The sequence below is a fragment of the Haliotis rufescens genome, unplaced genomic scaffold (genome assembly GCF_023055435.1).
Source record: "Haliotis rufescens isolate VD_foot unplaced genomic scaffold, xgHalRufe1.0.p SCAF_2, whole genome shotgun sequence".
NCBI classification, from domain to species: Eukaryota; Metazoa; Mollusca; class Gastropoda; order Lepetellida; family Haliotidae; genus Haliotis; species Haliotis rufescens.
In genome coordinates, this window is record NW_025963890.1 from 15,763,278 (window position 1) to 15,787,244 (window position 23,967).

Sequence of the window (23,967 nt, forward strand, 5' to 3'; positions counted from 1 at the left end):
TGCTGAGCACTGGTAATATTTGGAAGAATCATTCACTTGTGGCCTTCTTGAGATTTAAAAGAATCAATTTATTTCTCACAGTATTCATGAACAAAGACTCTCAAGATATAACCGAAATGGAACACTGACAGAATGGTTAAACCCCATGGTCAGAGTACACTAGTTGAGATGCTACCAATTGCCAAAATACTTGGTAAAATGTGTCACCATAAAATGGTCTGATGCATATTAATATATACACAAGAACATTATGCCAAAATTCAGATTGCATGAACATCTTTTGGATGTTGGCAAAAGATGTTGGAGATGTTGCATTGAAAAGATATTTATAACTTGTATGTTTTGTATTCATAACATCTAATTTTTGCAATATCACTATTTAAGTATGTTGGAATAATTGCAATCTTTCAATATACAATCAGTTTGTACAACATATCATCGAAATGCCAGCACAGTTTGTCCTCGGCTTCTACCAGGCAGGGGTTTGTAGGTCAGCTTTTTTCTCTTGTTTGGAAAAGCTTCTAAGAGATAGTTGACATCTTCACCTGAAATATATTGCATAATTCTTTTCATTCCTTTGGGTTATAGCTCATAACATGTAATAGGTCATTTAACATTACAAGAAAGAATGAAAGTTAATACATGTTGTATTGCCTCTAAGTAAAGGTAAACTGAGGGAGTGAACGTTTTATGCCACAGCAATATTCCAGCTATGTGATGATGGTTGGTAAACAATAAAGTCTGGGTAGAACCAGTGGTTGGCAGCAAGTAGTCAACACCATTCAGGTCCACATAACCACATGGTCGTTATTAGTTGGCTGTTATAACAAGCACATGTCACTTGGGGAATTTTCTACTACAGAAGCACCACATGGGATCCTCATGGGGATCCTGGGTTAGAATATTTCCCCAGCAAACTATGCTAGTCGTAAGACAAGACCAAATGGTTTGGTTGGTCAGACTCAGTGACATGGTTGATAGCGTGTCCTCATACCACAGCATGGAGTGTTGCTTACAATGTCAATCACTGGATGGTATTACCCAGGCTCAAAAAAGTATTTACAAGCTGCCTTCATATAGCTGAAATATTGCCGAGTGTGTTGGGTTTAAATGTCAACATGGGTAGTTTAGTTCAAAGTAACAGCTGGGATTTACACAATCATACATGCAGATGATTTAACTGGGTTTGGTCACATGATGGGAAGATGTTCAGATCCTTATTACATCTTCCTGAGGCAAGAGTGTCCACTGGCCTCTATCAAAGTCTATGAAAACTACACTTCGATATAGGTTAGTGGACACTCTTACCTCAGGAAGCTATATCAGTTCATGTCCAATATTCAGAACTAACATTTGTTGTGGCATCTAATACCTTGTTCTTTTTCTGCTTGAAACATTCTGGAGGGATCTTGATTCTGATACTTCTGGAATGAAAATATTTCAGACAGCCAATAATGTAAGACATTAGACATGTACAATGGGCAACATTTGTAGGTTGGCAAGGACCGGGGTTCGCTTCCCACAGAGGGTGCAATGTGTAAAGCCTAATCTTGGTTTCCCCTGCATGGTGCTGCTGGAATATCACTGTGGCCTGCAAATAATAGTCTAGGCCTTGCAAACAAGGGGTCAGCATCATGTACAATGATCCACAGTGTCTTGGCATTATGATACACAACCAACCAGGTCTTACCACATAACTACATCCTTGGCATGCTTAGTTGGCTCTTCCAGCAAGCATTGGGTACTTGGGACCTATTCTGTTGCAGAATTCACACTGGTTAACAGGAATAGTTTTCTTTACTGATTTCATCATTGAAATGAATTGCAGTACCTGTCTGTAAGAGTAAGGATGTTCCTTGCGAATGGAGGCCCCTTGGTATGGAGAATCTGGTTCCATGTCCATTGGAGGAGAGTCATAGTTCATCCATCCTGAAGTAGCTTGTGCTGCTGAAACAGTTCAATGTTCTGTATTATACATGACACTATCCACTTGAACAGTAACACCTGCTCGTGGACCTCGGTTGGAATACGTCCCAACCACCCTTGCTTGTCAAAGCAACAAAATTGGTGACCCAGGTAAGATTACTTCATTAGGACTTGAGCACCCTTTTGCTGATTGTAACAGGCAACTGAAATAAATAGTCAGGTCAGACTCTATGACTTTGCTGATTGTGTGTCATTGTGCCATTGTCACTGCAGATGGCTGATTCTTTCAGACCCTTGTTTGCCTTATTAGTTTTAACATGAAAAGAAAGAGAATATTGCTGACTGCGGCATATAAACAAGCACACTTCAACATTAACTCTAGAGGCATCAAACACATGATATGGATTATCACCAATCAGCACCCTAGAAACAAGACTAGGTTGGAATAGTATTCATTTCAAACAAGTAACTTTGATATCTGTGAAATTGCTTATGTAGCATTAAATAGTTTTCACACTCACACCAACAAATACTAACCAAGAAATCTACCTACATGTTTGGCTTTTTCGGAATTACCCTATGAAATCAACAAGGGTTTGGCTTGGATTGATGACAACTTGCATAAGTGACTCTCAACAATGATCATATCTAAAAGAGAGAACTATGAGTAGGCTTACTGAGTGTGTAACATATTTAAAACAGGATATTCTTCCTTATTCATTATATATGATCCCAGCTTCTAGTCGAGGATATTTCTACATCGACTTGCCTCTCTGTACTTCTTCCTGTTGAGTATCTCTCCGCAACGGCTGAGCAAGTCCAATGCTGACTCTCTGAACAGGTGGCTTTAGCAGAGAACTCTGGAAGTGTTCACTGAATGCTGGTCGGCCAAGGAGGGATTTTGTCACTGTGGATGACCCGTTTGTGAAGTCAGGCCATCGGCCATCACTAATTGAATGTAGTGGAGGGCGGCGTTCATGACACCTTGGCAGCATAGACCTTCCAAGATCAACACAGGTGTGACTCACTCCTGCATCAGTTCTAGGCAACCCATGTGTTTTAGGTATGTCCAAGAGGGAACCATCAACATAACTAGGACCCTGATAGCTTTCCCTAATGGACTTTTCTGGAAAGAAATTACTTTGATGACTCTGTGAGATCTGTGTGGAGGATGGACTAACCTCATCAAATGAATTACTTTGATTGAACTCATGCATGAATCTATTCTTTGAATTAACTTTCGCACGCAAGACTGAACTAAAACTTGGCTTCTTGTTTGGTACTTGTACGGAAAATCCAGACAGGATATCTTGATCTCCATTTACATACATGTTAGCCCGGGACAGCACCTTTCTGGGCCTTAAGGCATCGGACAGACTTGTTTGGTTAATCATATGAAGCTCTTTTGAAGACCTAGCTCTCTGTATGTCTGCATCTCCTAAAAGATTAAAATCAGGAGTTACGATTTCTTCAAACTGCCTTGCTTCATTTTCAGCCATACCTTCAATCTTGGCTAGAACATATTCATTGGGTTTAGTGTACCCCTGTGAATTTCCAGGGCTATCATTTGTGTCTTGGCTGAGAGATGATTGGGTCGGATATTGCTCTACCAGTCTGAAAAATGGGTCTTCTGACAAACCCTCTTGTCGAAAACAGGGTATAGCTGGTGTGGAACAACCCTGTGGATGTGGCTGGGTTGTCAGGAACTCCACATCAGAGAACCTCGGGATCTGTATCTCCTTCAAGGTTTGGTAACTATTTCTTGAAGTCATGTTTAAACCCTGATGGAGATGATCATGTGCTGCGGAAGCCTGACAGCTCGTGTCAGTTTGCCTGTTTGGTGCCTGGGTTGGGTTTGCTCTTGGTTGCGATTCCATGTTTACTGTGTCGTCCGATCTCAGGTGTAATCCTGTGTCACAGTTGACCTTTTTGTGAAACATCTGAAAATATATCATTACGAGAAACACAGAAACGACACAATCCTTGATTATTGTCATAGGAGGTTGTTTATGTAAAATAACAGATTTTGATACCATAATGATTTACAATTTCAAAGGAAGTACATGTACTTCACTTTACTCGGTGCACTTTTTCATATTCCACTTGGCTTGAGTAGAAGATCGAACCAGTGGTCACGTCTAACCCTGCATTACACTTATTTTAAAGACATTTAATATATGTTAAGTTGTGGGAAGACAATAGGGTGAACACAAACTCAAGAGAAGACTATAGCTTCCTCTTTATATTTCCACCAGCTAAATGACACACACTGTTTTAGAATTTCTCATTAAACATTGAAAACTTTGCATAAGTTATTCCATACCAGATGAACTTTCTCTGGGAGTTCAGGAGCTATCTGCTGGAGTTGTGGCAGTGTGCACGAGAGGAGAGAGCCAATGCTTGTTCTAGACAACAACAGCTGGGCACTGAAACACAGACTGACACTTTCATCCATCTGTATTTCAGTACTGAGTAATGAGATAAATTATAAACAAATAATGTTTGTGTAGTACAAATTCTGCTTGTATAACATATTACAAACTTTAATATGTTCTTAATTACTATTTGTCACTGAAATATTTTAACAATGCTTAACAAAACATGAAACAAGTACGACTAACATACCTGAAAGAGTTCAAACATTGAAGACTGGTAAGAAACTTCTCATCCTGCAACAATGTACAATTTCTTATGTAGACATTGTCACAAATTGACAAACAAAGATCTAATATGTAAAGTCAAGGACTTAAAGGCTACCTGTATGCAAATATAAACTACATATTCCATTACACCGAGTAAAGAGAAGGAACAATTTCAACTTTTTGCTATTTGCAACACTTTAGATCAAATTTTGTCATTCATCTCTAAATCACACAGGCCATATAATGGTCCAGCCTCAAAATATGAAACAGTTTAACATCTCTGACTATAGTACTAACAATGAGCAAATGACACATTGCCGGAACCTTCTATGCAACATTTTAGCATCAGATACCTTGTTTCATAGTGTGAGGTGAAATGGGGTTTAATGTTGTGTTAATGATTATTGCATTTACATTGCGGTGTGCATGCACATGTTGTGTGATGGGGTGGGAGTGAGGGTTGTCTGTTTGTATTAGTCCAGACTATTGCCAGTTTTATAATGCTAGACCACTGAGTCACCATGCCGCAGTTTAACATGGATACCCCACTCAGACACTTTACACTGACATCAAGCCGATCAGTCCTTGTTTTATCCCCTTAATACCAAGTGCAAGGCAGGATAACAAGTACAATCTTTGAATGTTATTTGGTATGATATCTCTACCTCAGCATCTTCAAATCACACAGCTCTGATAATATTGTCACAGTTTAACCCTACCTGATCAGGTGGTCACAGTCCTAACATAGATAATCAGATGGCATCATTTGAAATTGTTGATAATTACACTGCAACCCTTCTTAGCCTTGCTTTTATTACTTCAAAAATAAATTGCAAGTGATCATTTGATTGCCTAACCAAGCAATTGTTTTTGCATTATTGTCTCCATAAATCCAACACAAAATTAGGTCACATTCATGACTACTGCTTACAGATTAAATTGTTTCATAGGCATTACTTAGAAGTTGACGGATGACAAGATAGACACAATCTTATGGATAACAACTTCTTTAATACTGTGAAAAGCGACGTTTCGGTATAGATCCTTATACCGCTGTCAAGCAGGACTGATAGGCATTACTTAGAAGTTGACGGATGACAAGATAAACGCAATTTTATGTAAGTCTTGCTTGACAACGGTATAAGGATATATACCGAAACGTCACTTTTCACAGTATTAAAGAAGTTGTTATCCATAAAATTGTGTCTATCTTGCTTACAGATTGGCTGATAATAGAATGGGAGAGGCTTCTGTTGCATCATGGGGCTGAAGGATGTCACCCATTTTGTACTGTTGTCTACAGTTTTTGTGTTAATAATTTAATTACCGGGTATCTGTCTCTGAAGTTATTATTGTTGAAATATTTTTTTATAAGAATTGACTTCAATATGTTTTGTGCGTTGATGGAAGTATAAACATAAACATTGTGCACACCAGCTTTAACATTTATACTTCCACACTGTATACTGAAACACAAAAATATTGAAGTCATCTCTTAAGAGATAACTGTATACACTGACCCTTGAGGCCTCCCCTGAGATCCAGGGTCTTGTCCACTGTTGTTTGGTCCACACCGTGGACATCTCAACACACTTGTCACAGCACGTTCTCACTGTGGCTGCCAGCTGTACCAGGTTGTAGGCTATCAGCAGCTGTGGGAAATGCAAGAACATTCTTTAACAATACCTCAGTTAAATAGCCTTATCTGCTATAGTTTCAATACATATGTAGCTAAAACATGTTCTCTATAAGTAAGATCTCAAAAACAGGATGATGGATAAATTACTTGGCTTTTACAATTGAGTGAGTGAGTGAGTTGGGTTCAACACTGCAATGACCAGTATTCCAGTAATATTATGGCGCGTTAGCTTGATGTGGGAGCAAAGCCCGAAGTGATCAATGAGCATGATTGTGGTGGCTTTTACAAGCATTTTGTCATCTACTATATTAACTGAATCGACAAAATTGAAAGCCTTACTTTGTATGTCACTTGAAACCTCTCAGTGTTGCTGTTCAGATTTGCCAGTGCTGCCTCCAGCTTACAGATATTTGCAACCACAGCATTTGGCAGCAGGTAACTGTGAAAGAACAAGCACAGAACAAAAAGTTAAACCATAGGACCCTTTCACGAAGTTTATGCATATTCATGAACCAAACTACCCATCGAGGCCAAAGGATGGTTTGGTCCATGAATATGCAATTTTCCCCAGGTAAAAGGTATCATCTGGGTTAGAACAACTCTCTTTTGCCTGTGGTTATTTTTATAGAAGGGTGAGCATGGGTTTGTTTTCCCTTCAGAACAGGAAGACCAAATAGATATATAGTCTCCATTGAACATATGTTTCTTTTCTTGCATGTAGATGCAGATCAACGTGGATATTTTAAAGGGGATGGGGGTGGGGGGTGGGGGTGTAGTTCACTTATCAATTTGTACCTTCAAAATGGGAAGGGGGTGTTGAAAATCTCTGAACCTCACATCACCCACCCATCTTACCCTAAAGCCTTGATATGTCAAATGTATGTACCCAGTTGGGAAAACAAAGAGGTTGGAGTTACCCTGTTGATGTTGCAGCTGTGGAGTAGAAGATGACCCAGCAGTAGGTGAACTGTAAGCCTAGCACCACCAGCTTCCTGGACAGGTGTTCCACCTGCCACTCATCACTGATGTCCAACAGAGAATGCAGCACAACACAGTGTCTCTCATCCACAATCACATCCACAGAGGGCCTGCTGTCACTGTCCGAGTTGTCTCTCTCTATGACGGCAATGTTGTGTCTGCAGTGGAACAGCAGTGTTAGCAATTGAGGAGTTCAAGTGGTAAGTGGTAAGTGGTAAGTGGTAATTGGTAATTGGTGAGTGAGTGAGTGAGTTGGGTTTACTTCCACTTTTAACAATATTCCAGTTATATCACAGCGTGTCAGATTAATTCGTAAGGAAAGCCAGAAGTGATGCAGGTTTCAAACGTTTACCACTTCTGTGAAACCCACGAGCATGGGTATGGTGCTGATAAACCAAGAAACATAATCAGGGCGAACCAGGATTTTAACCCACATTAATAGGTTTCTGTCGTGCTTAAGGGATGCAACTCTGCACAGCAGCAAGTTAGACGACTGGGCCACCCTTGCCCCCTCAACTGGATCTGATGTTTCCTTCCATAACTGACAATATAATTCAGCACCTCATCATAATATTATCATTTAGTATTGGTGTAATTTACTGTAAAGCTGATTTCTTGTGTCAAATCCAGTGGTCGTAGACATGACCCTCTCGAATTAGTCTGCCTCCCAAACCCCAGAAAAGAAATTGAATTATGAATCCCAGTGAAGTCTAGAATAATTTGACAAGTCTAGATCAAATTAAGCATTGTTCTGGGCTCCATTTAAAGTGTATTATTTTTTAGATATGTCTTATTGAATGAGACAACTATATTTCTGGGACTAAATGTTAGTCTACTGCCTATGCAATTATCCTGCTTCCAGCACAAGTCACCATGCTCAGTCTAACATCATGAATATGAGTAGTTCTCTGAAAACTGTCTCAAGGGACAGCAGGTAGTCTACTGACTGGCACAAGTATGCATTATCAAATTATTCTTATTTTAAACTTTCAAGAGCACACCTCTATTTAAGAAACAGTGGTCATGCATAACAAATTCACTGAACCTTGATTCTAAAAGTTGAAGTAAGTTCTTCTGACTTGTAACATTCACAGAGCCAATCACTGTCACTTTCATACTAGATTTCTTCATTTGCATGGAATGTACTTTCTGTGTCTCTGAAAGCCAAACAGAAACATAAATGACCTAAAAAAAGACATACAGAGTTAAATTAACAAAAGATTCTTATGGACAACATCTGATATCTTTTCAAAAGTAAACTGCTAAAAATGTTTTTGATTTCTTTAGCCCTGTGATGGAGGCAAAAAGCCATCTTTGATCAGTCATTGTCTGCATTAGTGTAGAATCAAACCCCATAGTGTGAATCTTTGTTACAACCATTGACAGTGATCCTGAATACATCTAGTACCTAAAGCACCATTATCTGGCTTTGAGCTTATCTGGGACACTCCACTCACATTCTCAATATATCTACATTATTGGACATGCTCAAGACCCATTACAAGCAACTCACCTTGAGCCTTCAGGTCCAGCAGATCCCCTTTTAACCCCAGGTAGTTGACATTGACGTCCTGACACTTCCTACATGCTGATGAGTTGGAGTCTGTTTCAAACTCAATCACAAGACCAAACATGTCCCATTTGGTATCCTTGTTTAAGGCAGATTCACTTATGATGACACAGTTGTGATTTTCCACTCTGAAACAGCTCTACTAATAACCCTTAAACTATAACAATACATGTAACACTAAAATATTAGGTCACCTCATGTAAACTATGTAGGGAACATTAATACATTTAGTTAGTATGAACAGCAATGGTGGTTTTTTTTCAAGAAATATTAGAATATCAACCATAAACCTTGCTTCCATTTCTATTTGAAAATTTGCAAAGTTGATGCAGTTCAATGACGCATGTGTCTTGAAACTTGGACAACAAGTTTTGCATTCTAGTGTTAACACAATGAGTATGTAACATAGTCGGTCTCATAGTCCCTCAACCATTTTATTTCCCTTCTTCCCAGCCCTTGCTGAAATGCTATAATCCTAAATTAAGCAAGTCTAGATTTTCCACAAGCTCCACCTCACCAGGGCTCCTTTTCAATATAAATGTAGTTGCTTGTTTCTATCAACATTATACATTTTCAGAGACAGCATTAATCTTTATGTAACTGCATCCTCAGCATACATCAATTCTGTGCCAAAGCTGTTTGAAACTACTTGACCAAACTTTCCTTGTGGCATCAATTAGCTGAACTTACTGGAACGAACAAAATCTACTAGATTCAGGCTTCGGACTTGTGCCCAAAGTCTCAAGCTGGTACATTATATTTTATGTCTCACAGAACCACATTCTACTTACTCTGCGTATGTGTCTCCCTCTAAGGTCTTTACGAAATAAGGGCAAATGTCTCCACACACAGATAAAGCTTTCTCCAGGTAACACATCAGACTGGGAAGATTACGTTTTGTGACAACAAGCACCTGCAAATTGGAGACAAGTCTATTACAGACACAACATAACACTACGACACAACAGAAATAACTATATGTTCACTTTTCAAGACTGTTTATGAGAAATATCCCAACAAACATCTTGGAAAAGAATTCCATTACAAGCTGCCTTGTTTCCATATTGGAATCCATATCTTTGTTTACAGAGTTTTTAGATTAATTCAAGTTTTAACCACTGGTTGCATCATTTATACTTCACCTTGTTTCCTTTACTGTCTCCTGGGGAACGCTTCACAGTTTCCTCTATGTTCTTACAAAGGATGCCCACTTTGGGATGAAGAACATTGTCTTGGTCAAATGAAACCTTGAACTGAAATAACTCCTTCCTGATACTTTCCATGGAGCCTGCAAAGCAGAAATACTCATACCAGTATAAACAAACAAAATATGTATCAGGATTTTATAAATAACCACATAAATATCCTGTGATTTAGTTTCTAAATTCAACTGTTTGGTTTGATCAGCTGCACCACAATGCATGTATTTGCCCATAATGACAGTGCTTTACAAAATAACCATGTATTTTCATGTCACTATGAATCAATGCGTCATGTGTTTTTCAGAAATAGTGAATTATTGATTAGTATGAGTCTAGTCTGTGACCTTGCCACAATTCAAGTCAAGTAAAGAAATTTCCACTCATGCAAGAACAGCTTTTCCTGTGCCATAATCTAAGACTAAAATAGAGTATTCATAATGCCAAAACACAAGTTTGGGCTATTGGACTCAAACACACAGACTGTGGGTCTTTATTATGATTTTTCAAACTTAAGTTTACACTGTTCAGATTTTACAAACATGACCAAGTCCTAGACTATACTAAACTGGAACCTAGACTGCTGCTGAGCTCTACCTCCTAGAGTGGAGTGGTACTTCTCTTGTACAGCACTGAGGTGACGGATGGCAGATTCCAGACAGCAGTGAACCAAAAGGTCTACAGCTCCAACCACAGCATAGACAACCACCATAGACTTGTACACATCACCACCCTCTGAAAATACAACATGCAAGGAGAGGAAACCTTTTCTGTTACATCCATATTCCACCTTACCTTCTATACAGTTGGTGGGCGACGGGGTAGCCTAGTGGTTAAATCGTTCGCTTGCATGTCAAAGGCCCAGGTTCGATTCCCCACATAGGTACAATGTGTGAAGCCCATTTTTGGTACACCGCCATGATATTGATGGAATATTACTAAAAGCAGTGTAAAACCCAACACACTCACTCTATACAGTTAGAAATACATCCCATGTTTCTGTGGTAAAGAATTAAGTTACTCAACACAATGCAAAAGTAATTGTAGTAATGGAAACAGGACTGAATTATGGATGCATCTATTCAGTGTTACTGGTGACTTTATCAAGCAAGTCTTTAAGATGAACATACTTGCAACTGTACCAAAAATGTTGTCGGAGAGAATAAAAAGTTAAATCCGTATCTTAATCCGGTTTTCAGATAAACGCATCCAGTTGTTGTCTGTTGGAAATGTTATACATGTCACCATTTTCTGAATTGCTTCATGAATTACGTTTGAGAATAAAATGTATGTGTTCGTTTGTCATTGTTTTAATATTTGTGAGAATAATCAGGAAATGCGAAAATGCCAAAATCGGATTGTATTCAGGGACACATCAATATTTAAATATGGGCAAATATTTTTAAAGCTTGTAAATTTTATTAACATTCTTAGACATGTTAGAGAGGCTGTAAATAATGTTGGAATGTCAAATAAGAAACCAACGATTTGTGTTCGTTTGATTGTCCAACAATAAAACACTGCAGGGAGAATTATTAATCTTATTCTCCCTGCAGGGTTTTATTGTATGCCCCTCATGTTGTTTTCTCCCTGCAGTGTTTTCTTGTATGATAAACAACTCCCCCTTATCGTAGATTTCTTTAATACCTGTTTGTTTATCTTGCTGTTCCTTCTCCTGCTGCTTCACCAGGAAGCGAGTTGAGTCCAGTTTGAGACTGAACATGGAGGCATGGTGGGGAATCTCTCCTGCCTGCTTCAGAACATCCACATAAGGGCGGCCAAATGAATGCAAAGCATGAAACACCTGCTTGTATGGTCCTGAAACATACACCAATCAGGTAGACACCTGTATGGTCCTGAAACATACACCAATTAGATAAACACCTGTATGGTCCCAATCAGAGAGACACCTGTATGGTCCTGAAATATACACCGACCAGGTAGACACCTGTATGGTCCTGAAACATCAGGTAAACACCTGTATGGCCCTGAAACATACACCGACCAGGTAGACACCTGTATGGTCCTGAAACATACACCGATTAGGTAGACACCTGTATGGTCCTGAAACATACAACAATCAGGTAGACACCTGTATGGTCCTGAAACATACACCGATCAGGTAGACACCTGTATGGTCCTGAAACATCAGGTAAACACCTGTATGGTCCTGAAACATACACCGATCAGGTAAACACCTGTATGGTCCTGAAACAAACACCAACCAGGTAGACACCTGTATGGTCCTGAAACATACACCGACAAGGTAGACACCTGTATGGTCCTGAAACATACACCAACCAGGTAGACACCTGTATGGTCCTGAAACATACACCGACAAGGTAGACACCTGTATGGTCCTGAAACATACACCGACCAGGTAGACACCCACCCGTATGGTCCTGAAACATACACCGACAAGGTAGACACCTGTATGGTCCTGAAACAAACACCAACCAGGTAGACACCTGTATGGTCCTGAAACATACACCGACCAGGTAGACACCTGTATGGTCCTGAAACATACACCAATCAGGTAGACACCTGTATGGTCCTGAAACATACACCGACCAGGTAGACACCTGTATGGTCCTGAAACAAACACCAACCAGGTAGACACCCGAATGGTCCTGAAACATACACCGACAAGGTAGACACCTGTATGGTCCTGAAACATACACCGACCAGGTAGACACCTGTATGGTCCTGAAACAAACACCAACCAGGTAGACACCCGTATGGTCCTGAAACATACACCGACAAGGTAGACACCTGTATGGTCCTGAAACATACACCGACCAGGTAGACACCTGTATGGTCCTGAAACAAACACCAACCAGGTAGACACCCGTATGGTCCTGAAACATACACCGACAAGGTACACAATCAGGTGAACAAAGTAGTTGGGAAATCAACAACTAGTGGTTGAAACCATATAACCTGGGATTCACTGTGAGCATTTCAGGAAGATGGTTCCTGGTGTTTAATGTATGATGCATATTTTTAAGTCCTTATAAAATGTGCATGAAATAACACTAAGAGCATTACAAAACCCAACTCACTCACATAGTTGCCTGATGCACCATTTGTCACATGCAAAACAGTTAAGTTGAACAGGTCATCACATAGGACAAAATTAGAAGCTTTTGGCCAGTTCCACAAAAAGACAACAGCAGCATGAGTGTCCCAACTCTTACTTCCAACAGTGATTATTTTGTGGAACAGTGTTCTTGACATTGTTCCATAAAGCAATATCAATCTCAATCTCAACTTCTGTAGCACCTACATGTTAACACAGACCTCCAATAAAGGGGAAACCAAGATTACGTTGCAGAACAATGCCCTGGTAGTGTCACTGAGGAGCATGAATTATGTTCCTTTGGTTTGTTTGCTCCAGATCTCATGACACTCATTTATATCACCTAAACTGGCTCCCACAGGAGATATCGCTTGCAATGAAATGACATAACAATGCTTTACAGACCATTGTGATGTCACTGGTTACCATGACGTCACAATCACACTCGTTGATAAAAGTGGCAAAAATCCTCAGCAACCCTTGGAATTTTTCCACTTTTATCAACTCGTGTTGATATATTTGATATCAAAAGACACTCAGGTGAGATTCTCTATATGTAATACTGCAAGAAAACATTTTAGACTAAGGTGTAAAACAAAACCTCTTTCCACTTCCTAATCTCCGAAAACAACCCATACAAACAAAAATCTAACCTGACAACTGGACATCAACTGTTTTGCAGATAGCTTTTCGAGGCACTGCTTCCTCAACCCTCTGTGCAATGTCCTTGTTGTGTTCACCTGCCTGTTTGGATGCTGAAGCCTTGTCTGTATGCACGTTTTCTTTTATGAAAGCAAATTGGCATCGCTTGTTAAACCCGAGACATGTTTGTCTTTTAAATGATTGTTATTGCTACAAACATGGGATTTATGTGAACCTCTTTTTCTATAATTACAAACACAACAAACTCTTGAATATGTAACACTAGTGACTGATACATTCCAAGATCCAGGTTAAATTCAGCAACCCTAGCTTGTCATAAGAGGCGACTAACAGGATCAGGTGGTCTGGCTCTCTGACTTGGTTGATGTCATTGTATCCCAAATACACAGATTGATGCCCATGATGTCAATCACAGAATTGTCTGGTCCAGACTGTATTATTTACAGACCACTGTCATATAGCTTGAATATTGCTGAGTGTGGTGTTAAACAACAAACAAACACTGACACATACATCCAAACCATATTATAACACATGAGAATAGGAATTGAAAACTATTTACCTAAGTGCTTTGTAATTGTTGAAGATCTCATCATCAAAAATTCATCAAGTGGACTGAACCCAGTGAAACTGTGGTCATTTGTTACTGCTGGTCTGGAAATCTGGTTTATTTTGGCCGGAGGCTTGACTTTGCTAAGATTTTGTCCATCTGCTCTGGTGCTCAATGATGCCTTCATCATGTCTATGTTAGCTTTGCCCTCTGTGATTTCTGGTGGATTAGCCGCTGTAGGCATAATGAAAGGGACTTCCTTTATAGTGAGTGAGTGAGTGAGTATGGTTTTACGCCGCTTTTAGCAATATTCCAGCAATATCACGGCGGGGGACACCAGAAATGGGCTTCACACATTGTACCCATGTCGGGAATCGAACCCAGGTCTTCGGCGTGACGAGTGAACACTTTAACCACTAGGCTAGCCGACCGCCCCTCTTCCTTTATAAGTTACAGAAAACTCTTTCCACTGAAATGGTAACCAGTCAATGTCACATAATGTCATGTTCAGTGAGGGTTCTCCTTCACACAACCATCTTGGTAGCCATATATTTCACTTCTGGATCCAATGAATCTTCAAACTTTACACAGCATGTTCATCAATACTAAGACCTTCTCAAATTAATCAAAAACATTTTCTTAATGCCATTAAATAATTCTACCTTGGAGTTTTTGGTATTGCCTTCTGAATATTTCACAAGAATCTATACAGGAAAGAAGTACTGACCTATCAAGTCTATGTGGGTTTACTCACCTTTGTCATGGGTAGGTGTATTTCCCAAACCATCTTCTTGAAGAGTCACAGTTGGTATGTCAGCATGATTGTCTGCATCTACTGACAAAAACACAACAAATATGACCCGTGAAGATCCAGGTTAGAAAAGCAACCCATGCTTGCCGTAAAAGGCCTCTGTGCTTGTCGGGAGAGGCGACTGACGGGATCGGGTGGTCAGGCTCGCTGACTTGGTTGATGCATGTCATCATATCTCAGTTGCATAGATCGATGCTCAAGATGTCAATCACTGGATTGTCTGGTACAGCCTTGATTATTTACAGACCATCGTCATATTGTTGGAATAATGCTCAGTTTGGCGATAAACAACAAACAAAGAAAACACAACATATGACTTCCCGATAATAGACATGTTCATATGTGGAAACACCAACGTAACTACTTTTTACATACTTTGCACAGTGATGCAATTTAACTTCAAACATTTACTAGCCCGAATAGTGATAACATAAAGGGACATTTCATATTTACCAAACAACTGACTGTTGGTGTACTTGACAAATTCTTCAGCCACATTCAGCACTGATGTGGCAAAACTGACACTCCCAAAGTCTGCATGTTCTACCTGCAGCATCCTGGTCATGAGAGCTCTGCAGGACAGCCACGGATCCCATCTCAGCTGTAGCTCCACACTGCCCAGGCCAGACTCCTCCACCAGCTGCAGCTGGCTCACCAGGTCTGTGATAGAAGTGTGATCAGGGAAATGCTCCTCTGCTACATCAGGTTCTGAAATTGAATCATTGGAACCTTGTTAATCTTGTAGGCATGCAATAAAATAAAGCGGAGCTTAACATAATTGATGTATAAACAAGTTGAAGTTTCCTTAAATTGAAAAATTCTAGACCTTTTCAAAAACATATACTGAATCACAATATAAATGTATAATCAGCTTGAAATTTGAAAAGGTGTGTCTTTGTGCTCAAGTCCATCTCCAAACACACCTAAAGAGATGTCGAAAAAATGTTACATAAAATGGGGTGGTGGGGGGTGTCGGGGTTGACACAAAATGATACAGTCCTAAGACCAATACCACTAGCCCCACACCCCTATAATATACTGAACCGCAAAAGAAACGTCACCCAAGGTAACATTGCATGAAAACTTGTCATTTCAATATCTGGGTAATTTTTGTCAAAGTTTCCAAAATACCTTGTCCGGAAAAATGAAATTTGATGATAAAAAACAAAGCAGATGACAATAAAACCGATCGCCCAAACGCATCACGGCAACAGCCATGGTAACCCGATGCACCTGAATTGAAATGCACATGCGTTTCCCCATTTCTTTCCCTATAAAAATCCACCCAGATCAGATAACATTCATTTGTTATTGAATTGCTACCACAAGCCAAGACTGACTTGAAGTCAGTGATACCAAGCCCTTTCAAGTCCACGTAAGGACCCTATTCAGGTTCCAGCAACGGTACCAGACCACCAACACTACAGATGACTGACCACGTAGTAGAAGACCAAGGGTCACCACCCGACGTCAGGATCATCAGATTGTGTGACAGCTTTGTTACTACTGTGGAAACTGCTCGACAGAACACCAGCGACACATTAGTGCGGACACCATGCGTCGACGACTGACGAGCAGACACCTCCACTGTCACTGGCCATACCGAGGACCCATTCTGACACCAAGTCATCGCCGGGACCGTCCTCAGTGGGCAACACATCACCAGCTTTGGCGCCACCAGCAGTGGAGAAAAGTCCTCTTCTCAGACAAGAGCCGTTACTGTATCTTAACAGCAGATGGCAGAGAGAGAGTCTGGCGACGCCGTGGGGAACGTTATTCAGATGCTTGTGTTGTTGAGATAGACTTGTGGGGTGGTCAGCATCATGGTGTGGGGTGGAATTGGTCTTGCACAGAAGGTCGGCCCTGTGGTCTTCCAGAACATCGGTCCAGGGAGAGGCAATTGAGTCACAGCAGCTCGGTACATTGATCAAGTCTTGAGACTACACGCCATACCTCATTTGGCATGTCAACGCAACCACGACTTTCAGCATGATAACACCTGTGCCCACACTGCGAGAGCAACAAGAGACTTCCTCCAGCAGAATGGCAACAAGACAATGCAGTGGCCTGCCCTCAGTCCCGATTTAATTCCCATTGAGCACCTGTGGGTCAAGATTCTAAGATCGCTGAATGACGTCCGACCAAGGCCAACAACTGCAGCTGAACTGCGTCAGGCGTTCCTCAAGGTGTGAGTTCAAGTGCCTATGGCCTTCATCAACCACCTCATCCATTTCACGTATCAACACTGCACGGCAGTCATCACTGCACATGGCGGACACACGAGATACTTGTGATGCCATTTTCTCAGGGACTAGTGTTGTGTTTCCCTTTAAGAACATTTGACACTTTAAGTTCAGACTTGATGATCAGTTTTGCCAAGTTTCATCTTTTTAATATGTCTCAAAGTATGTTTACAGTGTTTGGACAAATAAGGTTTCTCATATAACTATCCATGGTGAAGTTTCTTTTGCGGTTCAGTATATATATGACCGTCCCTTACGTCAATTGCAAAACAGAAAGCTTCTAACACTCAGTTTCCTTCTCTCCTGTGTGAAATCTGTCCTCATGTATTAATACCTTAGCCATAACTTGAAGTGTTCAACACATACCAGGGAGTCGCAGGGCTAGGACTTCATCAAAGAATTTCTCATGTTCCCACACTTTTGTTAGCAGGGCTTCTTTTTCAAACTGACGCAGGAAAGTTCTAGAGCAAACAGACATTGCATTCACAGTTCATGAATCTACACACTTTTATTTTTTATTGAATAATGAATATGAAAACAACACATAAGGACTATTAAAAAATGCAAATGTGACGAAATGATAAAATTTTAATGTATTTATCTTCGTGCTGAATCACTTGGTGAAGTGGGTTGTGTTTGAGAACCAAGAAAACGTTTACAAGGATTGTCTCTCTTACTCTATAAGACTGGTATACAAACTGAGTCGTGTCGATGCCAGGTGATGCTGGCTTGAGTTCCTGGAGCTGGTCAGAGAGGTTCCAGGCATGCATCTCTGGTGGCCCACATGGCAGTAAGGGGGATTCCAGCATGGCTCTACTCTCCAGCCTGCCATCCTTAGTGTCAACACCTTATTGGGAGATTATGTTGATGTCATATAGTTTAACTGTACGAAACTGATTTGAAAATGCAGTCAAAGACAAGTTACTAAAAGTTTAAGTGAAAAGTAAAGTTTAATAAGTCTTTCAAATGTTACCAGGCCCAAGAGAAATAAAAAGTATATTTATTCATTTCCTTTTCTAATAAACATTGATTATGGTAATTAATATAGTTAGTAAGTTTCAATAGATGGTATCTTTATCATGACTTTATCTACATAAAGAGTAACATTAAGATGAGGTTTAATGTCATTGTTTTAGATGTATCATTACAAGCCAAATGATGCAGATCTATACCTTTAACCTCTCTTGTCAAACCCACAAGCACGACAAACCAAGGATCATAATAAGGATGAATCTGGGATTCAAACCCAAGGTCAGTGAATCCTGGTATGACAAAGGGGTGCAACTCTGCTCTGCCACAAAAGGAGTTTCATGTTCCTATTTCACCGCAGCATAAAATGGTTTTCACATCTCACCTAGATCACTGAGAGAGAGAAAGTCTACACTGTGCAGTGAAGAAATGCCTGTAAATTCAGGTTCCTCAACTTCAGCAGCAGGGGTAAATGCATCAGAAAATAAATGCACATCATCTGTGAAATAAAAGATTGACATACCGGTATACATATTGATACATCACATTACATTGCTATATGATACACACGGTCATTAAAGCAGAGTGTGTACTGGTACCGGTATATATTTTAGGACATTCTTCCTCTGAGCCGCCAGGACATTTTCCATTCAGTTCGATAAAATCTCCTTTGTTTTGGGGAATACACAACCATAACATTACAAGTATCAAACTCTATTTATCATGCATTGTATCATGAACATACATGAAATACACATCAATATGTCATGAGTCACCATTTTTGTCTTCACACTGCTCCTCAGCTTCCCTGCTGACACATGTCTTCACGTGGGAGTGTATGTCAAGCATGCTGTTCACTCTGTCTTCCCCTCCTGGTCTGCAGGGAGGTAGTATGACATCTTCCAGTTCACCTGCCTGGTAACATAAGGGAAACACCACTTAATATTCAGGGACAGGAGCAGGGTTTGAAATTGGCACTAGTCCTATAGTCCTTGACAAACTGCCCAATAGTAAAGGTATCCTAAGGACTAGTAGAATTTTGACATTTTTAAAGGTTTTGCTATATGCTATCATTATAAGGACTAGTGGACTGAAACTGTTAGTTTCTACCACTGCAGGAGGGGCTTGATGTTTGTCAGAGACAGAGACTATTTTCGGGCACTTCTTCAAAACACAAATTTGTTTTGATGAAATGAGGAGTTGAACAACTAAAATATAACTTCACAACATATGTTTTTCAGATATCCTCCATGTCCAGCGAACAATATGTTTTTAGTAAAACCTGTTGGCAATGTATGTTCTCGTGGAAGAAATTATTTTTTGCAATAAAACCCCAGGCACCCCTCAGAATTCAAGTGGTTGGCCCATAAGTCTACATTGAACTCAACATGTACTGTAGTTATTTTTGTATGGACTTTTGGGGCTCATTGTGAGATCTTATGTTCATACGACCATACTCTCATTCTGTAAACATAGCAATATGTGTGTGTCTGCATGCGTTCGTGTGTGTGCGTGTGCGCGCACGCGCGTGTGTCAGAATCCTAGATTAATCCATGTCAATCAGATAATAAGGTTCAGACTAATGGTGTTTAACTATATTCTTTCAATCAAAGTTGTATATAAATAATTATTTCTTTTACACACTATATGTATGCATTCTTACTTTATAATCTGAATATGTGTATTTATCAAATACTTCCAGGTGTATGGGCATCTCCTCACTCGACTGTAGCACACTCTCCTCTCCTTCCACCTTGAAATGCTCTCTGATTAGATGGACATATATAAAAAAAGAAAGAAAGAGGTAAGAAGCTCAAATGAGCATAATTTGAAACTCACACTATCCTCCCAGCATGAAACTACAGCAATATTGTGCAGGCCGGAGAGTAGTTTTACTTTTTGACAAGTACAATTCAACAATCAGAGGAGGCTTTCTTTTTACATCATATCAATGATATCTATATTATTAAACAATAAACTAGTAAATTCCCTTTGGGTGAGTGATGTTTCAGAGTCCCCTGCTGCATGGACGCTTGCTGACATTGCTACAAGCATCCGACCCTGCAGAAGTGTCTATGTAATGATGCATGAAAGTGGGGACATTACAGTTTCATCATGAAAAGTATCATCACCAGGAAAAATGGTTGATGGTTCATTAAATGCAGCCAAAAGCCACCAACTGATATCAAAATGAAGATACTTATAGTGTTATCTATTTTCATTTGTCTTCCCACTGTATTGTGGATGGATTTGAACATTGCCTTGACCCAGTTTGTCTTTAAAACTCTACACGTTGTCACATAGCAATATCAAGAAATTTGTTTCTTAAAGCTTCTGGTGTTTGTTTGGACTGGTAACTTACTTAAAGGTAAGAACTTCAGAATACATTTTGCCATCTTCGTCAGCTAGTGGGTCCTTCACTGATCTTGACTGTAGACAATGGATAAGAGAAGACAGCTTGGGAATATTGCTACATGTGTCCTTCAGTCCATCTGACAAAAGTACATTCTCCAGTTTGTCTGAAATGAGGTGAGAGGACATCATCAATTTTATCAGAAATATGCACACAACATACCATGACTTTTTAAATGGCTACATTTAAAGCAAATATCTCTGGATATCTCAGGAGGCCACCAATCTCAGTTTTGAAATTAACAGAAGTCTGCTTATTAAGTCTGAGACTAGTGAAATTCAGGAAGGATTGGTGAGATTTCCTTGTGGACTACCACCATTACTTATTATTTTGGCAGACTAGTTAAAAAATAAAAATAAAAATACATTTTTAACCCTGTTATCTGATTATCTGACTTTTCATCCTCAGACATCAACATCTTGAGGAGACCAAAACAATTGTATTCAATGCAACTAATAACTGAGTATTGAATATGAACACAATCCGTATCTTAAGCAACTTCTCCGAAGCGTGTCTCGTAACATTTTCTTATGGTCTAGTAAGATCAGCTTGTGATAATCCATATACAACGACTAATAGTGATATCAACAGAAAATATTGCCGAAATACAAGTTCAGGCTGGAAGACTCAAATATACTTGGCACTGTGTACATACTTCTAAAAACTTGGACAGAATTAGCCAAGCCACAATAGTTCAACAGCATTCTTCAAACTGGAGAACACTCTATCATGTCAATTTCTATGAATATGTATATTGATTTTAAATCACTAATCACATACCTTTCTCTTTTTTATCTCCATATTTAGATAAGTCCTCCTTCTCAAACACTTCTTTTGTATCATCAAATGTGTCAAAGGGTTCAAAGAGTTCATCAGAGAGGAAACTGTCAAGTGATTCTGGGTTGGAGCTGGGCACTACCTCGGCCACATGGTCATGAATGAGATGGAACTCTGTTCTCCTGATAGATATATGATGTAATCTTAAAACGATTATTTGTTCTCAGTTGAAGACATTTTATCAGAGCCTATAAGACTGCGAACTCTTCAGCATGACTTCTATTTTTATAAACATCATACTTTCTTCACATAACATCTAGAAATAACTGACTTACACATAATCTCAGCTGACAAATGGCAGACAATGGAAATATAATTACAGAACAGTTTTTCTAAATCTGAACAATTTTCTTCACTAACCTGTCATACATTTCAGGAATCCTTCCTGCAGTTTCTGAAATACTTCCAGTGACATTTTTTAGCTGTCTGAGTATATCAAGACCCTCAGTAACAGTGATATCCGCAAAAGGACCTGTACAAGAGTGAGTGAGTGAGTGAGTATGGTTTTACGCCGCTTTTAGCAATATTTCAGCAATATCACGGCGGGGGACACCAGAAATGGGCTTCACACATTGTACCCATGTCGGGAATCGAACTCGGGTCTTCGGCGTGACGAGCGAACGCTTTAACCACTAGGCTACCCGACCGCCCCGACCTGTACAAGAGTTGAAGTTCTAATGAATCATAACCTCAATCACATAGACACAGTAGGTTTTTGAGAAAATATTAGCAAATATGTTTTTTTGTAGTGACATATGTGCATAGATACATTTATGGATTCAGATGTTTGGGAAAAAGAAAAACATTTACAAAAGTATTTAAAACTTAAACTTGTGCAAAATTATAAGAACAGTTACTTAATTTTTTTTTAAATTCATTCCTCAATCAAATGTTACAAACAACTTTCCATTAAGTTTCTAATATAGAAAAATATGAAGAATATATTTTCACCAGCATCTCTGCAGACCTTCCACTGATCTTCATTTAATACTTGCTGATCTGATTTGAATCTTTTGGCAGAATCCTCCTCATGCAGATGATGTGGAACAAGCAGCAGTGCACGAGAATAGAATTCTCGTCTTTCTTCTATTTTCTGCAAGTGATACATTTTGACCAATCTTGCTTAAAAAGTTACAAGAAAGTTGGACAAACATATTGTTCCAGAACAAAAGTTATTTATTTGGTTAAATAAAAATAATTGGACAAGGAAACCCTCAAGAACAAAGGGGCCCTTAATTCTCTAAATTTTAGGTCCAGAGCTGAGTATAGCCTGACAGAGTTGAGAAGTGGATGAGAGATGGAATGGGGGTGATGGGGGATACATATTGTCTGGGGTGTGTAAGAGAATAAATGAAAGTAAAAAAAATAGTTAGTCAACATGAAGAATATAATAACTGAGTGAATATTGTTTTACACCTCATTCAGCAATAATTCAGCTATGTTATTGTGGTCTGCAAATAGTCAATTCTAGGTCAGGCAAACCAATGGCTGACAGCATGAGTAAAGAAGTAAATCCTCATTTGTCCACATAGGGTACTGGGTTCCTATTTTACTCCAGAAATCCTGGGGTAATTTTAAACAAGCAATACCTTTTCTGTATTACAGACTTATCACAAATTAAGTCTATCGCTGACTCATAAACATGAAATCCTTTGCTTTAGGTTTTAGCATTTCCTACATGATTAAACACATTTCCTTACACTCTGCCAATAGTTAATACCAAGGTAGCGAGGCATCTTCGTCAGTGGTGGTAGTAATTGATCTACCTAATCTGTCTGGACGTCTTCAAAACCTGAGAAATAGAAAATCAAAGCAAGACGAAATCATTAACTTAAACGATTATTTTCGATAGCTTATCTAATGTATCATAGAATCCTACGTAAAATTAGTAGATGGTCAATGACTGTAAGATACTAATCACATCTGGAGGCGATAGGTCAAAGATATGCCTATCCAGGGATTAGCCTGGATCTTTTTAGTAAGTTTACCTGTGACAGAAAAATCTCCCTGCTCCAAAAACAATAAATGGGTGAACATGAACATAATTACACTACGAAAATGTCAATGCATTTAATGGTATTTTAATTTCCAAATGATACAACTAACTTCATTCTTGTCTCTACGACGTCCATGATACAGTAGTATCATCTCCACAACTTCGCAATCGTCTGCACTAATAAATGACGATGAGAGTTACTTCCCCTGTAAAGGAGGACAAGCTCCTCACAGCGATATCCCGTTCGCGGAGCTCCCTGTACTATCTGTAGTGCGGTGCGCAAAAGGAATGATAGACTTAAAACTTTGTTGATATCTTGATTTTTGTAATGTGCGAGTTTTTTTAAGTTTGAAAATATGTATCAACAGGTTATTGTAAAAGCTAAAATAACTTAGCCTCGTTGGGGATTAAAAAAAGAAGAAGAAATACCAGAAAGTCAAAGCGACAGAGTG

The 23,967-nt window shown here is 39.4% G+C and overlaps 1 protein-coding gene across 3 annotated transcripts; it reads right to left on the bottom strand.

Moving 5' to 3' along the window:
- Positions 1–47: 47 nt before the first annotated feature.
- Positions 48–23,712, bottom strand: LOC124135595 (protein shortage in chiasmata 1 ortholog-like). 3 transcript variants are annotated; one of them, XM_048399675.1, is made up of 30 exons: positions 23,626–23,712; positions 23,220–23,311; positions 22,471–22,612; positions 21,880–21,991; positions 21,463–21,641; positions 20,632–20,788; positions 19,933–20,035; positions 19,046–19,184; positions 18,655–18,768; positions 18,000–18,147; positions 17,667–17,761; positions 15,511–15,765; positions 15,001–15,078; positions 14,259–14,480; positions 13,687–13,815; positions 11,602–11,772; positions 10,552–10,689; positions 9,898–10,043; positions 9,547–9,668; positions 8,699–8,883; positions 8,231–8,342; positions 7,125–7,343; positions 6,547–6,646; positions 6,089–6,220; positions 4,552–4,595; positions 4,250–4,352; positions 2,696–3,866; positions 1,832–1,947; positions 1,373–1,424; positions 48–545 (listed from the first exon to the last, which is right to left on the bottom strand). In XM_048399675.1, the coding sequence occupies exons 2-30, from the start codon at positions 23,253–23,255 to the stop codon at positions 436–438; spliced, it is 4,830 nt and encodes a 1,609-aa protein (XP_048255632.1). In that variant the 5' UTR covers positions 23,256–23,311; positions 23,626–23,712; the 3' UTR covers positions 48–435. The 3 variants fall into 3 exon arrangements, with proteins under 3 accessions (XP_048255632.1, XP_048255633.1, XP_048255631.1); XM_048399676.1 differs by having other exon boundaries at positions 1,832–1,944; positions 15,001–15,081; XM_048399674.1 differs by having other exon boundaries at positions 15,001–15,081.
- Positions 23,713–23,967: the final 255 nt, after the last annotated feature.

Coding starts and splice junctions, on each gene's coding strand:
- LOC124135595 (XM_048399674.1), bottom strand. CDS start 23,255: ATGCCTCGCTACCTTGGTATTAACTATTGGCAGAGT. Junction 20,789..21,462: donor TGGAGATAAAAAAGAGAAAG/GTATGTGATTAG, acceptor ACCTCATTTCAG/ACAAACTGGAGAATGTACTT. Junction 19,185..19,932: donor ACACATATTCAGATTATAAA/GTAAGAATGCAT, acceptor TTATGTTACCAG/GCAGGTGAACTGGAAGATGT.